Source organism: Vanrija albida (genome assembly GCF_041260175.1).
Source record: "Vanrija albida strain AlHP1 chromosome Unknown contig_2, whole genome shotgun sequence".
Lineage (NCBI taxonomy): Eukaryota > Fungi > Basidiomycota > Tremellomycetes > Trichosporonales > Trichosporonaceae > Vanrija > Vanrija albida.
This window is the reverse complement of record NW_027191421.1, coordinates 3,694,263-3,708,845: the sequence shown is the minus strand read 5'-3', so window position 1 is coordinate 3,708,845 and position 14,583 is coordinate 3,694,263. Positions and strand designations below refer to the sequence as shown.

The 14,583-nt window shown below is 59.3% G+C and overlaps 5 protein-coding genes across 5 annotated transcripts; 2 read left to right on the top strand and 3 right to left on the bottom strand.

The window, feature by feature from the left end:
- Window positions 1-112: 112 nt before the first annotated feature.
- Q8F55_003165 (uncharacterized protein) lies at window positions 113-775 on the bottom strand (the record flags this gene model as incomplete). Its single annotated transcript, XM_069351716.1, has 1 exon — window positions 113-775. The coding sequence occupies one exon, from the start codon at window positions 773-775 to the stop codon at window positions 113-115; it is 663 nt and encodes a 220-aa protein (XP_069212102.1).
- Window positions 776-8,588: 7,813 nt separating this feature from the next.
- Window positions 8,589-10,538, top strand: Q8F55_003164 (uncharacterized protein; the record flags this gene model as incomplete). Its single annotated transcript, XM_069351715.1, has 1 exon — window positions 8,589-10,538. One exon carries the CDS (start codon window positions 8,589-8,591, stop codon window positions 10,536-10,538), a length of 1,950 nt encoding a protein of 649 aa, XP_069212101.1.
- A 139-nt stretch (window positions 10,539-10,677) lies between these two features.
- Window positions 10,678-11,403, bottom strand: Q8F55_003163 (uncharacterized protein; the record flags this gene model as incomplete). The annotated part of the gene is made up of 1 exon (XM_069351714.1): window positions 10,678-11,403. One exon carries the CDS (start codon window positions 11,401-11,403, stop codon window positions 10,678-10,680), a length of 726 nt encoding a protein of 241 aa, XP_069212100.1.
- Window positions 11,404-11,795: 392 nt separating this feature from the next.
- Q8F55_003162 (uncharacterized protein) lies at window positions 11,796-12,958 on the bottom strand (the record flags this gene model as incomplete). The annotated part of the gene is made up of 4 exons (XM_069351713.1): window positions 11,796-11,919; window positions 11,966-12,049; window positions 12,240-12,652; window positions 12,686-12,958. 4 exons carry the CDS (start codon window positions 12,956-12,958, stop codon window positions 11,796-11,798), a joined length of 894 nt encoding a protein of 297 aa, XP_069212099.1.
- Window positions 12,959-13,236: 278 nt separating this feature from the next.
- Window positions 13,237-13,702, top strand: Q8F55_003161 (uncharacterized protein; the record flags this gene model as incomplete). The annotated part of the gene is made up of 3 exons (XM_069351712.1): window positions 13,237-13,366; window positions 13,400-13,455; window positions 13,547-13,702. 3 exons carry the CDS (start codon window positions 13,237-13,239, stop codon window positions 13,700-13,702), a joined length of 342 nt encoding a protein of 113 aa, XP_069212098.1.
- Between the last annotated feature and the right edge of the window lie 881 nt (window positions 13,703-14,583).

The window sequence follows — 14,583 nt, the reverse complement described above, 5'->3', positions numbered from 1 at the left end:
ACGACGTTGGTGAGTGTTGATAGGGCGTTTGGGCGTCCCAATGCTGCTGCGACCCCGTCATGAGTCTCGTCAACCGTTCATGGGCACGTATACTCTGCAACCTCCCGTACCCTCAATCCACCGTTCCCCACCCAATCTGCCCGGTGGCCATGTTTGACCTCTCTTTGATCAGCTCTTCGGCAATGTCGTGCGCCGTCTCGAGACCTGTGACTGCCGCTCCAAACATCTGCGACTGGTCCTTCGCCCAGGACCTCTGCTGAGGCGGCACATTGGCCGTGGATATGATCGGGGTCACCGGATCGACGAGGAAGATGGCGACCACCTTGCGATGGCCGGGACGCGTTTTGTCGGCAAGTTCGAACGGCTCCACTCGATGGGCTAGGACATTGGGGAAGACGACTAGGCGGCCAGGCCGAGTTTGAACCGCCCCCAGCTTGATGAACTGATGGCCTGAGCAGGCTGTCGCACCTAGTGTCCCGCCAAAGAGCTCCTTGGACCACTCCCGATCGATGCTGTAGGGGTCCTGGACGCTGTCGGGGTATATCCATAGATTGTTGATGTGCCCCTCGCCCTCAAAGGCCAGTCGGGTGTCGGTGATGTTGTCGCTGTCGTAGTAGTAGAGGGCTGAGGCGCAGATGCGCTCGTTCAGGAGACCCTCGATATGGAAAGCCCCGCTGGTATACCTGGGCTTCTCCGGCGTGAGGAGAATGTTGCCGACTGAGACAATAACTTGGAACGTCCCACCAGGTTCTGCCCCAGGGAGCTGGGGCGTCATACTTGTGGACACCCAGGAATGCGTCTCGAGCCGCGGTTGAATCGAACGGCTCAGGCTGAACAACAGGATGTGTCCTCGAGAACCATTCCGCCATCTCTTCGGTCGTGGGAGACGCTGGCGCACCATCAACGTAGCGGTAGTTCTCTGGCTTGCAGCCCTGATTCTCGATAAATCCCCATTCGGATTTCTCGCCCGCATTCTGGCAAAAGTTAGGATCCAGGCAGCGTTGGTTAGGGTCCGGGAATCTCGGGCCATCTGGGTCTGGAAATGGTCGGACGCTGTTGCAAGCCGCTTTGAGCAAAGGCAATGCCTCGTCGATGATCTGCTCAATGATTTGATACACCCCAGCGTGCTTAACTGGGTGCACATTGTTGATGTAGCCCGTGATATGCGAGTTACCATTGGAGTCCAGTTGAACCTCGGAGGGCAGAAGTTGAAACCGTCGTGACAGCTCGGCGGCATACAGAGACCACGTCTGTTCAGATGAGGGACCACGAAGTACTTCGCCTCGGCCGATGAGGTGAAGGCAATTCTCTTTCGTGACAATGCCGTCCCGAATGACCCGAGTCCGGTCGTACTCGAGCGCGTAGAGTGCCGGTTGAACAACCTTGAGATTCGTCTCGTTGTGCCCTGGTTGCCAATGCACCGACTGGTATTTAAAAGCCTCTTCTTCAAGAGGACTTAGAGATTCGGCGACCGACTCGCGGAGCGTAAGGAGGTCCTTCTTGAAAACGGCAGCATTCATGTAGTATACGCTGACGGCACCTGTTGACCGGTATTCGGGTACCTTGGCTTGCAGCTCCCAGATACACCAGTCAAACATGCTTCGCGAGAAGCCGACATGTCCCCGGCTGGTCGTTGTGTCGAACTCGGGGGTTTTCTCCTCGTCTCGGGTCGGCTTGATATCGGCTATGGCGGCAAGCTTGAATCGGCCGTGCCAGTACGAATCGATTTGCTCTTGATCAAAGACGGCGTCCTCCCAGCCGGTTGCATCGGTGACGCTGTCCATGAACCGGAGCATCACCCGTTCTCTCAGCGTTGGCGGTCGGTTCATAGACCAATCCAGGAGGAGCGCCATTGGGAAGCAGCTGGCAGGCCGTGTCAAATGCCTAAGGTAGCGGTCGACCGCACAGTCGAGGCCTGGGCGTTGAGTGTTGACCGCCGCATTGTCCATGACGGTGGGAGGTGGGTTATGGTCAAAAGAGACAGTGTTGACATTGAGTTCGGCCATTGTTTACATATGATCCTCATGACGTCACTACGCAATGCAGCAGAGTGTGCCAAGAATGCACTCCGCGATGGTCAAACCACTCCGCGGCAACAACCTCTTCTTCCAGGAAATGCCCAAACCCATATATCTTGCACAAGTCCTCTTTACGTAGGTCTACCTCTAAGGCCAGGCAACAAGAGCGGCAAGAACCTCCAAGTCCAAATTCCTGATTCTCAATCTTCTCGTTGGACGAGGGTGACTTCGACGATTGGTTCGGATGCCCGATCCCCCCCCCCCCCTCTCTTGCAGTGTCCCCGCTCTCCTTTTTCCCATTCTACTGTGCTGCTACAGTCTCCCTCCCCGCACCTCCTCCGTCCCTCACTCCTGCTCAGCGCCGTTCGCGAGACCCAGCGGCGGTGTCGGCCGCAGGGCATCCCCCTTGTACCTTTCGCACGCGTGAAGGGTTCGAGTGGGGTCACGCGTTTGACCGTCTGGCACGCGGCATGTCTGAAGCCTTGTCCGCTGTCGCGCGTTCTTCGGGTTGGCGACAACAGACCACTATACCACATATACCACATATGTATTCCACATATACCACATATACCACATACACGTGCATACACTTTGGGCTCGTCGCTTTTATATCGACCACCCACATAAACCCCGATGTGACAAACAACGGGCTGGTTGTCATGGTGACAAGGTCCTTCCCTCTCTCCTCTCTCCTCTCTCCTCTCTCCTCTCTCGTCTCTCCTCTTGTAAACATCCTTCACCCCTGCATCATCATGGCTACAACTTCCCCTCCTTGACCCCTCGCATCAGGACGTTGTCGCTGCCCATCCGGTTTGGGGAAAACCTAAATCTTGTGTCGACTTTGGGCGCGCAATGGTGACAAGGGCAACAACAGCTCGAACCGTCCGCACTCGTGCCTCGCCCAGGTGAGACGCACACCGGGGTTGGCGTTCCCGGGGTAAAAAGGGGGTAAAAGGGGCATGTGTGGAGATCTGGGCTCCCTCTGCGTCAGCGGCAGATCTCGCCCAACGATCTTGCAACAAGCTGCTGGCACAGGCACCGGAACCCAGATCGCATTGGGACGCGTCGATGATGTCGAACGACAGGCCGCCGACCTTTCCTTGCCCCCGTTCACCACCCCAACTCATGACTCCCCTCGTCTACGATACATCAACTTGCTTGCCTAAATCAACCCAGGTCCAAACTGCACCAACCAAGTCCAGCCGACACGTCCTGCTTGCCCCAAGTCCTCAACTTCACCGCTCACCTGATTCCGCTCTCTCGCACCAACAACGCGTCGATACGCGTCCCCGTACTAACCTGGATGGGGTCAACTTGACACGAAACTCTTGCATCACTACTCCTTGCCCCACAAACAGTCGACCCTTAAGGACACTGACCATGATACCGACATACCACTATGAGCAGACCGGCGCCGTCACTGACGCGCTTGGCATACCGGGAACTCTGGACCCCCAAGTATCAGTCCAAGTCGCAACGGTGCCTTCGCGACTCGATGGACAGGCTTTGTACGTCAAGGCTGAGGTCGGTTGGAACCAAGACGCGTTGCAGTTGCACCCACTCGAGCTCATCCACCCGAGGCTTCTATGTCTTACCGATACAGGCACTGACTAGGAGAGGAGGACTTGTCCGTAGGTGACAGCTGCAGGCGGGGTTGAATGGAAGCCATTAGGAAGGTTTCTGGTGGGACTGCTACCCCTTGTCTCCTGGTCGTCATGGGCCGACACGCTCAAAGGCGTCTGGGCAGCCAACAGCGCTGACGAAGGCACGACGGCCCCGCTCACCGCGATGCTGGCGGAGACGTGACGTCGCTTTCCTGGTCGTCGAGTTTCGAAGGCTCTTGGGATGCATGTTGACATCGTGACGACGCGTCGTAGCCTACAATCGCGTCGGTGGACGTCATCGTATAAAGGGGGTGCTCAACCGCCCAGTCAATTGGTCGCAACTAACAGAGTCCTCCGACCGGCTCTTCTACTCTTAGAATCGTCCAGCAGCACCTTGCGGTCCCCTCCCAAACGCACAATCGCCCACCACCCACATGATCCTACTTCGATGGCTGCCCTTGCTGGCAGCGATCCTGCCCACCCAGCAGGTGACTGCTGAGATCAATGCCTCTGCGAGCGCCGACGTCGGCGCTCCTGGGAGCACTGAGTTCAGCACACTAGACTTGCCCAGTCGCAACTCATCCGTATGTGCTCACGCTCACCCGTCGTGGAAGTACTGCTGAACCCTAGCCCAGATGACTGGCGTTGTGAGAGTCAAGGCCCCAAGTGAGGACGCCCTCCCCATGGGCATTCTCAGGGACAGAGAGTACATCGTCAAGTGGGACTATGGTCGCGACGAAAATGCGGAAGCGATCTGGACCCCCCCGACCCAATGCTGCAAAGGACAAGATTGCACCCCTGCATCCTCGGTGGAATGGACCGACCAACCCTCGTTCAAGATGTCAAGTGGCGCTCCAGATGAAGAGAACCTGGTCGCGGGCCTGATCCGCCAGACGCCTGAGTGGCAAGGGATCGGCTACGGCATTGAAACAGTGCTGAGCAAGGCTGAAGGAGACGGCGAAAAATGCCCAACCAGGCAGTACTTGCCCATTCTGGGCTCTGGGGGAAGCCCGATCTCTTGCACCCGACGCAAATTCGTGGCCTACATCAGGATGAATCACTGGGTCGTCTATAGCAGATTCCCCGGCTACAAGTGGGGCGACGTTCCGACATACCTTGTGACCACCTACCAGCCGAAGTACGACAGTGAACGGGGCACCGTAACCGGTCGCTGGACATGCGAGCGCTGCGATGAGAACGATACCCCCACAGGAACGTGCCCCGAGGACAAGCCAGAGGTTGCAAGCAGCAGTCCTTCACCTATCACCAGCGAAGCGCCATCATCGACAACCAGTTCGTCTGCGCCTGCTGCTACAACTGCGAATGAGGCAATCCCTCTATTCTGGCGAGACGGTATCAATGGGGAGCCTCGACCTGAAGATCTAATCCAGGAGAACTGTCCGAACTGCTGGCACGTGGCCCCAACGCAGATGCTGGCCAAGTCTGTCAGGGGTAAAGAATTGATTAAGAGCGTCTTCCAGTACATTCCAAGTGCTCGACCAGACACTGTCTACTTCAAACTGCGTGTCGGGGGCCGCGACAGGGTCAGGTACGAGGATGTGAAGGGGACATACGAGGCCACCCCTGGAGCAGGCTGGTGAGTGTTTTCCTGTCGCAAACCCAACCATCCCTAATGCCTAATCAAGGTGGGTAGGAGCGTTCCAGGACTATGTCAGCCGCAGAACACAAGCTCCGGGCGACAGGACGAGTGCAGATGTAAGTACTTTGCCCTGCTCTGTGCTTAACACCACCACCCACAGTTTCTGAGAATGTTCTTTGACATTGGCGTTCAAGAAGAGTACTTTCATCGGGTGTGGTGGCCCACCGGGTCGGCAGAGGAAGAGAGCAGCAAACTCGATAGGTTCAGCCCAATGCTTAAAAGGGCGGGAATCGGCCCAGACGACCTCTTCACTACCATTACAGTTTTGGGCGACGTCTCGGAACCGGCGTTGCAACATGTCTTCGGAGACACGACTATTACGAATACTATGAACCATGCGTACTGGATTGAGAGGGATGGGCGAAGTACCGATACGAACCCCAGGTGAATTCTTCAGGTCACTGGTCACTGCAAGAACAGTACTGACCTCCACCTCAGAGTAATCGTCCACAACCCGCACGAGGACGGGTTGGATAAAGGTGTCTCGGTGGAAATCTATCGCTTGCGATGGATCGTTTCTAAGATCACCCAAGAACCCGACTCCCTTCGTTGCCAGGATCCCTCTGGACGGCGACGGGCGGAGGACACGAGCTGCCCTGTCTCGTCGACCAGCGATTCATCGACTACATCTTCTACGGAATCACCTACTTCACCTATTTCGTCCTCCATGCCAACCGCACGACCCGACGGGAGCGAGTGCGTACCGCCTTCGTGTTTCCCCGGCCTGTGTGTTCCCCCGGCTTGCACTCCAATTGTGGTCGCGGGTGGAGCCGTCGTGGTTCCATTAGCCGTCTGCACCAGTAACCCTGCTCTCTGTGCGGCGGCCGTCATCGCCGTCATCGCAGACCAGGACTACGTCCGACCCCAGGGATTCGATTTCACCTACACCGGGCCCACGCCAACTGGCACCGATACTATAGCGCTAGGTCCTACGCAAGATTCAACGCCGGCCACGACGAATGCAGGCTCCACCCCTGACGATGGCCGCGCAACCCCTGCTCCGGGACCTACTTCCTCAGTGTTGAGAACTACGTCCTCTGAGACAGTCTTGACTTCCTCTCTGCCCAGCGACTCGGCCGCCGGGTCTGCCAGCCAGACACCAACTATTGGGAGCGCAACGGCTACAGGCACGCCACTCTCCAATGTTACGACGCTTGCCGCCAACGCAACAGTCGCACCACCTGCAAGCGAGATATCCCCCGCCAGTGGCAACATCACAACTGAGGTCTCTGCAACAGAAGCACCCGTCATCCCCACCAACGCTACGGCTGATTCTGCAGCGCCTGCGTCGATCACGGATAGTGGAAGTGGCAGTGTGGAGCCGACTGGTGAAGACCAGCCGCCGACGGAATCGGGCTTGACTGTTGTCCCACCTCCTGTTGGGACGGATAGTCCGTCTGGGGAGAGCACTGGATCGAGGTCGCCACTGTCCCAGTCCACGCATACCACAGCGAACCTTGAGCCAAACGCGACTGTGACTGCACCGTCCACAGGTGGATCGACAGGTGATGAAGCCACCCCGTCAACGAGGGACCCGGGTTCAGCGACTACAGTCTCCAGCCTAACCGGCCCAGTCGGTGTACAACCGCCTTCAAACGGAACGCAGTCGTTCACTCTGGATACCCAGGTTTCACAGACATGGTCAGATGTGGTCTCCGCCACTCCGACAGCCTCGAGCACGAGCGCTGACCTAGGCGAGCCGGAATCGCAAGGCAGTGGCCACCCGACTGGCTTCGACTCCGGTGACGGACAGCCCTCGGGAACGAACACGCCCTTCAATGTGACCGACGGTACACTCGAATCGAAGTTGACGGCCTCTGTTGTCTCCACGACAGTCGAAGTCGACGGTTCCGCCCCATCCCCTAGTGGCACACAACAGGACATCTCATCAACAGCGACTGGCACGGCACTTGACGAGCCGCCCGCTACTGAAGACTGGGCCGAGCAGACGTCGACGACAAGCTGGGCCACCTTCGAGCCAACCTCGACAGGGCTTGAGACATCCACTTCCGATGGGCAATTCGGCGCGCAAGAATCTTGGAGCCAGAGCGCAGAGCCGACTTCAACCGACTGGGACACTCAAGAAACCTGGGACCAGAGCGCCGAGCCAACCTCGACCGAACTCAGCACGCAAGAGTCTTGGGACCAGAGCGCTGACCCGACCTCCACCGGATCACATGCGAATGAGAATTCCGCCAGTACCTCGACGTCCGAACAAGCCAGTCCAACGTGGAGCACCGGCGTTGATGGGGACGATGGCATGAGCAGTGTTTCCTCCGAATGGGACTCAGAATCCGCGAGCACCACCGAGGACTCATGGATGGACAGCACTACGGAATGGTGGCAGTCAACCGAGTCCTTCACATCCACTTCAACCTCCGAAAGCGCGTCGATCGTCTCCGCCAACAGCTCGCAGTCCGTTTTGCCCACCCCACCTGCGGACGCACAGTTTATGATCATTGCCGCTCGGCCCAACGCCACTACCAGTGAACTCGGCAGCGATTCCGGTAGCACCACAGCTACTACTATCGCAACTCCGAGCTGGGTCGCCAGCACAAGCGCGATCGCCCCTAAAGGGAGTGCTGGCAGCGGTGCGCAAGGCGTATCTGATGGGGCCGGCACGCCCACACAGACACCTAAAGGTAGCTGTCTGCGCCGTCGAGGCCGCCGCCGCTTGACCATCGTCTAAGTATTCTCCTTCTGACCACCATGCTACACCTACTCTCCATACCTGAATGCACAAGTGGACAACTCCAGGCGGCCGTGAAACTAGCAAGGTGGTGGCTAGCCTGGTGTGCAGTACATACAAACCATCCTTGACAGAGCAACACTTTACCAACTGCACCGTATGTACCACCCACTATGTGGCCTCTCTGACATGGATTCCACTGGTCTCCATTTCGGCCTCGATAAGGACTGATTCGGTGATTCGGGTTACATCCCGTGCACGTGCCCCTAGAAGTGTGTCTTTTGGATGAACGTAGACCGTTCATAGTTAAGTGTGCTTATCCTTAATACCCTCGACCAGTGAGGTGCGCAAGCCTTCCAAGGTTCGAGGTGGATGGATGGATGTGACGACTTCGGCATGCGAACATTGAACTTGACGTTTGGCATCGCGTGTCCCGCCCTCGCCGCGGGGCTGGTGCCTGACTGTGTGACTTGAAGGGGGTTGACTTGTCGTCACCTTGACAACGACAATGGCGACAACTTTGGAATCACACTATCAGCCAGCACCGGGCTCGGCATCGCGACTTGACAGCTATTCACTACACTGCAGAGTTGTCCGTCGTACCACACTTGCTCACCATGTTTTTCGTCGTTGCTCCAGACGGCACGATGGAAGATTCCGTCCCTTGGAGGAGGAGCTACCCTAGCCCCGAAGCTACACCCCAAGCCACATCTCGCGCCGACGACCGACCCGGCCTCGACTGCAGCCTCAAGATGTTTACCGACTGGCGCCATCGCCAATCCCACTTCCCGATGAGCATTGCCGCAGATTGGCGTATGGACCCACCGCCAACCCTCCGAGAGCGAGCGATGCTCCAGTTCATGGCCAACGTCACTGATCAGCCAGGATGGGAGACAGCCGTCTTTGACGAGGACAAGGTCTTACAATACAGCTACTATCGCCACTTTCTGGCAGTCGAACGTAGCTTCGACTTCACGTGCAGCCTCGAGGCTCTCAGGTCTGCCTACGCTGGCGCCGAGAGTTACACGACTGAGGTCGGCTTCTCAGACGAAATGTTCCACTGGTGTATCTGGGAGCTGGGTATGAAGGCTCAATTCTCTCGAGCGAACCACGGCATTGTCTCCATGTTCGACATCAGTGCCGCTGTCTTCAAACAGACTCTTCCAGAGGCCTTCCGGATCACAGTGGCTGAAGCTCTCGCACCGCTGGAGCATGAAGCTTCGGCTGACAAGGCCAATCATTGGCAGCCCCTTCACAACGAGACCAACCTCAAGATTGTCCAGCCGTCGCTCTACGCGCTGGACTTTGCGCGGACCCATGTCGTCCGTGACCGCGTAGTCACGCTGGACAACTGTTTCGACTCAATCGGTTGCGGCCAGCCCATCGGAAAGCAAAGAGAGCAAGATACATACATGGCAACGATAAATGGCATGTCAGCTCGGTTCCAATGGCTCCCCACCGATGTCGCACTCGATGCTGACGGCAACTCCCACCTCACTGGATACATTAACAACATCCACCCGGTCAAGCATGCCGACGTGTACCGAATGGTCGAGCAACTGCTGGACAAGGCGCTTCCGCTCTTCGCCGCCGCCTACGACAGTGTCACAACCGAGCACGGCGTGCACGCATCGAAGTTCCGCAAAATGGGCGCGAGGTTCAAGACAGACTTCTGGCGGTGCACCACCCCACAGTTGTGCGCAAGCCCAAGGGCGCGCGTGAACCGTCATCCAAGGTCCTATGGCTGCAAGGCCGCGAACTATTTGCTAGAGAAGGACGACGCCACGGTGTGGGAGCAGGACGACTGGTTTCTGAAGACACACCCGCTTCCTCAACCCGAGCCACTCTCCGACCCCGCAAACCTGGAGGCGTTTTCTTCAAGCCGGCGACCTCTGCCCACCAGGCTGCCCTGGGTGGGCAGGAGTCTCCAAATTATCGTCTCTGTCGGCAACATACTCCTCACCCCCGACAAACCAGAGTACACAACAGGGTCATTCCATGTCGAAGGCCTACTCAACGAACGGATATGTGCATCAGCAATCTACTACTATGACAGCGACAACATCACCGAGAGCCGTCTGGGGTTCCAAGCTCCCGGATTGAACACCGCGATCTATCAGAACGACTACTCCAACCCCGACCGCCGGCACGTAGATCGCCCTTTGGCCAGGGAGCTGTATGGCGTAACCACTGGCGACTACGGTTGCGGCCCTTCCCCATGGATGAAGCTCGGCTCAGTTCAAACACTTCCGGGGCGTCTCGTCGTATTCCCCAACGTCTATGGGCACCGTGTCGAGCCGTTCGAGCTCGTCGACAAAACCCGCCCGGGGTACCGCAAGATGATCGCCATATTTCTTGTGGATCCCGGCACTCCGATCATTTCGACCGCCAACGTCCCACCACAGCAGAGCCACTGGGCGACGCGCGAGCAGCGCGATCCCAACTCACCCGAGATGCTCAGTGGGGCAATCATTGGGCCAGAGACCGCCAAGCAGCGGAGTGATGCGCTTCTAGCGAATCGAACAGGACTCGCCACCGAGCAGTTTGGGAACGAGTTTCAAGACTAGAGGCAAGCTTCGTTCGGGGCACAGAAGCATCAATATGTGTCATCTCACTATGGAGAAGGTGAACCGCACTGGACTGTCAATATACCCTTGTAGTTCGGCTTCATTTGTCGCACTGTACATAGCAAACAGCATACCAAAGCTACAGCCCCTGGAACACTTTGATCGCAGCCTCGGCAACAGGACGAGCAGACGCATAGTTGGCGCCGGTCACGATGCGGCCGTCGGTGACCTCAAACGAGTCGGTCTTGCGTCCCGTGGGCGGGGTGACAAACTCGGCGCCCTGTGCCAAGACGCTCTGCTCCGCCGTGGGCCTGTCCCACGTCTTGATGACGTCGAGCACGCCCTCCTCGACCTCTCCGACATCGGTGAAGGTCGTGACCCTTTTCTCGTCCAGCAGCGGGCGGCCGTGGGACTCGACGCCGGCGAAGAGGACGGCGCCGTGGCTCACAGCGGCCAGCACGCCGCCGGCTGCGTAAATCCCGCCCGCGAGCGCCTGGAGCCCCTTGGCGTCGGGGTAGTCGGTGAGCGCGGCGTGGCCCCCAGACGCGAAGAGCACGCCGAAGCCGTCCGGCGCCGAGAGGTCGGCCGCGGCGTACAGGTTGTCGAGGGCCGAGCGGAAGGGGCTCGACGTGTCGTCGTACGTCGCCCTGTCGTCCTCGGAGAGCACTTGGGGCTGGATGGAGAGCCAGTCGGGCGTGTAGTCGCCCGTCTCGGACGCGAAGACGACCTCGAACCCGGCGGCAGTGAAGACCTTGTACGCGTCCAGTGCCTCGCTGATGAACGCCCCCGTCTCGTTGCCGTCGGGCTTGTAAAGCGGCGTGTGCTGCGACGAGAGGGCGATGATGGCGCGCGGGGGGAGGGGCATGGTGGATGGGTTGGGGGATGCTTGGGGAGAGAGCGGCTCGCCCGTCCCGTTAAGTACCCCGGCTTGCTTGCGGCCCGCTGGCTGGTGACGCAATCGAGCGCGAGCGTGTGCCAGATCGTGAGAACTGCTGGGGTTGTTAGCGACGAGGCACTGGAACGTGAAGCGTTTCAAGTCGCCATGTCGTCATTCCCCCGCGGATGGCCGGCAGAGGGGCTGGCTGGGTTCGGATTCGGGTTGCATCCTCCTTGTACACTGAGCCGGGTGCAGCCAGGAGTGCTCAAGGCGCGCGGGCTGGTCGAGCAGGCTCGGACGCACAAAAGAAACCGGCCATGCATCGCGTACACCCTGCTACCTCTATCTTCGGCCCCGGGCCGGCCCCTGCAATGGACAGCCTACTTCTCCTCGACAATCTTGTTGATGAGCGTGCCCACACCGCCAGACAGGAAGACGCGGAACTCGTCGCCATCGTGCAGGAGGGTGCGCGGCTCGGCAGCCCATCCAACGCCGGCGGGCGTGCTGCGCGTGTCAGCGGGCATGTCGCGGCGTGCGTCCGAGAACTTACCCCGTGACGATGATGGTGCCGGGCAGCAGGGTGGTGCCCTGGGACAGGTGGGACACGATGCGGGGGACGCCAAAGATGAGGTCGCTGGGGTGTCAGTGCGTGTACAGCACACTGCTACACGTCGCGGTTGCGAGGCGCGCTCGACTCCGAGTCGAACGCAAACCGCGTCAAGCCGCAAACACGCCGGGCGGCAACGCGCAATCAGGGTTGCGAGCCGCCCACCGTATAGCCGCCCAAGCTTCGGCGACTCCGTCCCTCGTACCCGCGCACTCACTCAAGCTTGCTCTTCTGCACGACCTTGCCGTTGAGCTCTCCGCGGATCTCGAGCTGCGCGACGTCCTTCACCTGGTTGGCGGGGACGAACGCCGGGCCGAGGGGACACGCGCCGTCAAACGACTTGGAGTAGGACCACTGGGATGTCGCAAACTGGGCTTCGCGCGACGACACGTCGTTGGCTGCCGTGTAGCCCGCGACGTACTCCCACGCCTTGTCCTCGGGCACGTTCTTGGCCGTCTTGCCGATGACCACGACGAACTCGGCCTCGTAGTCGGCCGCGTTGTCGGCCACGAACGACTTGGGGATCACTGTCGGCGCGGGGAACGGGTCGGCGAGCGCCGTCGCGGGCTTGTAAAACACGGTCGGGACGGACGGGATGGGCAGCTTGGCCTCCTTCGCGTGGTCGACGTACTGGCGTCAGCTGGGCTCGGGGGTGGGACCTACGTTCAAGCCGATGCAGCGGATCGTGCCGACCTCCTCGGCGGCCAGGGGGGAGAGGAGCTTGCCGACGGTCGCCGTCGAGCCGGTCCGCTCGCCGGGGGAGAGCACGCTGTTCCCAGACAGCACGTTGACCTCGACCGGCTTGCCCTCGTACGTCGCAATGCCGACGTCGAGGCCGGCGTCGACGGGCTCGCCGATGACGGGCTTGCTGGCGCCGGTGGGGAGGAAGCGGATCAGGCGGGCGTAGGAGGACATTGCGCGGAGGGTGGGGAGCATGGGGGGGTTGGAGTCGCTGAAGGGGACGGCTGCGCTTGATATAACACGAAGCGGCTGGGCGTGAGTCAGAGAGAAATGCTCAAGACGTGATTGCGTCGCATTGTCGGCATTGCAATGTCCGTTAGTTGTCGCGGGCCGGTCGGCCGGAAGAGCCGACAGCAATAGCAACATTGCTCGGACTTGTCCGACTCGTTCAATCTCCACCGCACCTCATAACGAGCAGAGAAACAGTGCGGCTTTGCGTCTCTCCCCCGCACTGCAGAACGTACAAGTCGACCATGGCACCCACAGACCCCGTCAACCTCGTGTCGGTCAACACGGTGCCCGAGCGCGCAAAGCTGGTCATCGGCAAGGTGATTGACGCCGTCAAGGACCGGTACACGATCGTGCATGCCGGCAACTCTGATAGTGGGTGTGGGTTTGGGTACGGCTGACAGGTAGCGATTGAGGGCGTCCGGCCGCTGTTGCTGTCGATCCAGCCCCCGCCTGGGATCTTGGTACGTGGGCATGCCTGGGTTCATCTGCTCACACGCCCAGTTCTGCGCCTCCATGGTGTGTCCTTCGTGAGGATCGCTACTGACACCGCAGTGGACACCGGAGGAGCAAGAGCAGATCCAGCAGATCGCGCGCGACACCATCCCGGGAATCAAGACACACGGCATCCCCACCGGCCTGCAGGTCAAGGAGGGGCCCGAGGGTGTCGTGCGCTATCTCACCGGGCAGATCGACACAATCATGAGCTGAGACGCTGGTATGCAGGCGTTGTATCTAGTGCAGTGGCGCGCACAATGTACTCTTCTACTGGCCCTTGCAGGCTTTTTCCTCGCGTCGCAGCATCCTCGCGCTGCACTTCCGCATCGGCCAAGCTCTTGACCAGCACTCTGGCTCTCGCTGTGCTCCACTCTTCCAAGAGCTCCTTGGAGACGGCATGCGCCCTCTCCGGTCCGACCAGGTCATCCGCGATGTCCGGAGCCTCGCGGGCCTACAGTTGTTGCTGCGGCGGGACGTTGGCAGTCGAGAGGACGGGGGTGAGCGGGTCGACGAGGCAGATGGTCACGGTCTTGCGACAGCCAGGGCGCGTCCTCTCCAGCAGCTCGAACGGCTATTTGCGATGCGTAAGAACATTCGAGGATGCAACAACACGCCCCCGCCGGACCTGGGCAGAGCCCATGGGATCCACGCGGGGGGATCGTACCATTTGGGCTCGGCCAGCCCGTACAGGAATGCCACGTTTTCTGGGTCTCCCTTGCGACCGTAGTTTATCGGTGCTTCGAAGGAGAGCCTGCTCTTGGTCACATTGTCACTGTCGTAGCAGTAGACTGCGAGGGCGCTGATGCGCTCGTTCGCCAGTCCCTCGTCGGTATGGATGTTATGGATACAGCTTGTGACGTGTGCCTTCCCCTCCGTATCCAGCGCGACATCTGCTGGCAGTTGCTGAAAGCGGCGCGATATCGCAGTTGTGGTAGAGGAGAAGGAAGAGTGGTTGCTTGGTTGCTTCTCGCCAATGGGTATGTGCTGCTTCTTGTCAATGAGCATGTGTTAAGAGTCAGACATATGCGGCGAATGTGAACTCGTTTTGAAGGTGGGTTGCTACGGAAGGACACGGCAGGCACACGATTAACCGC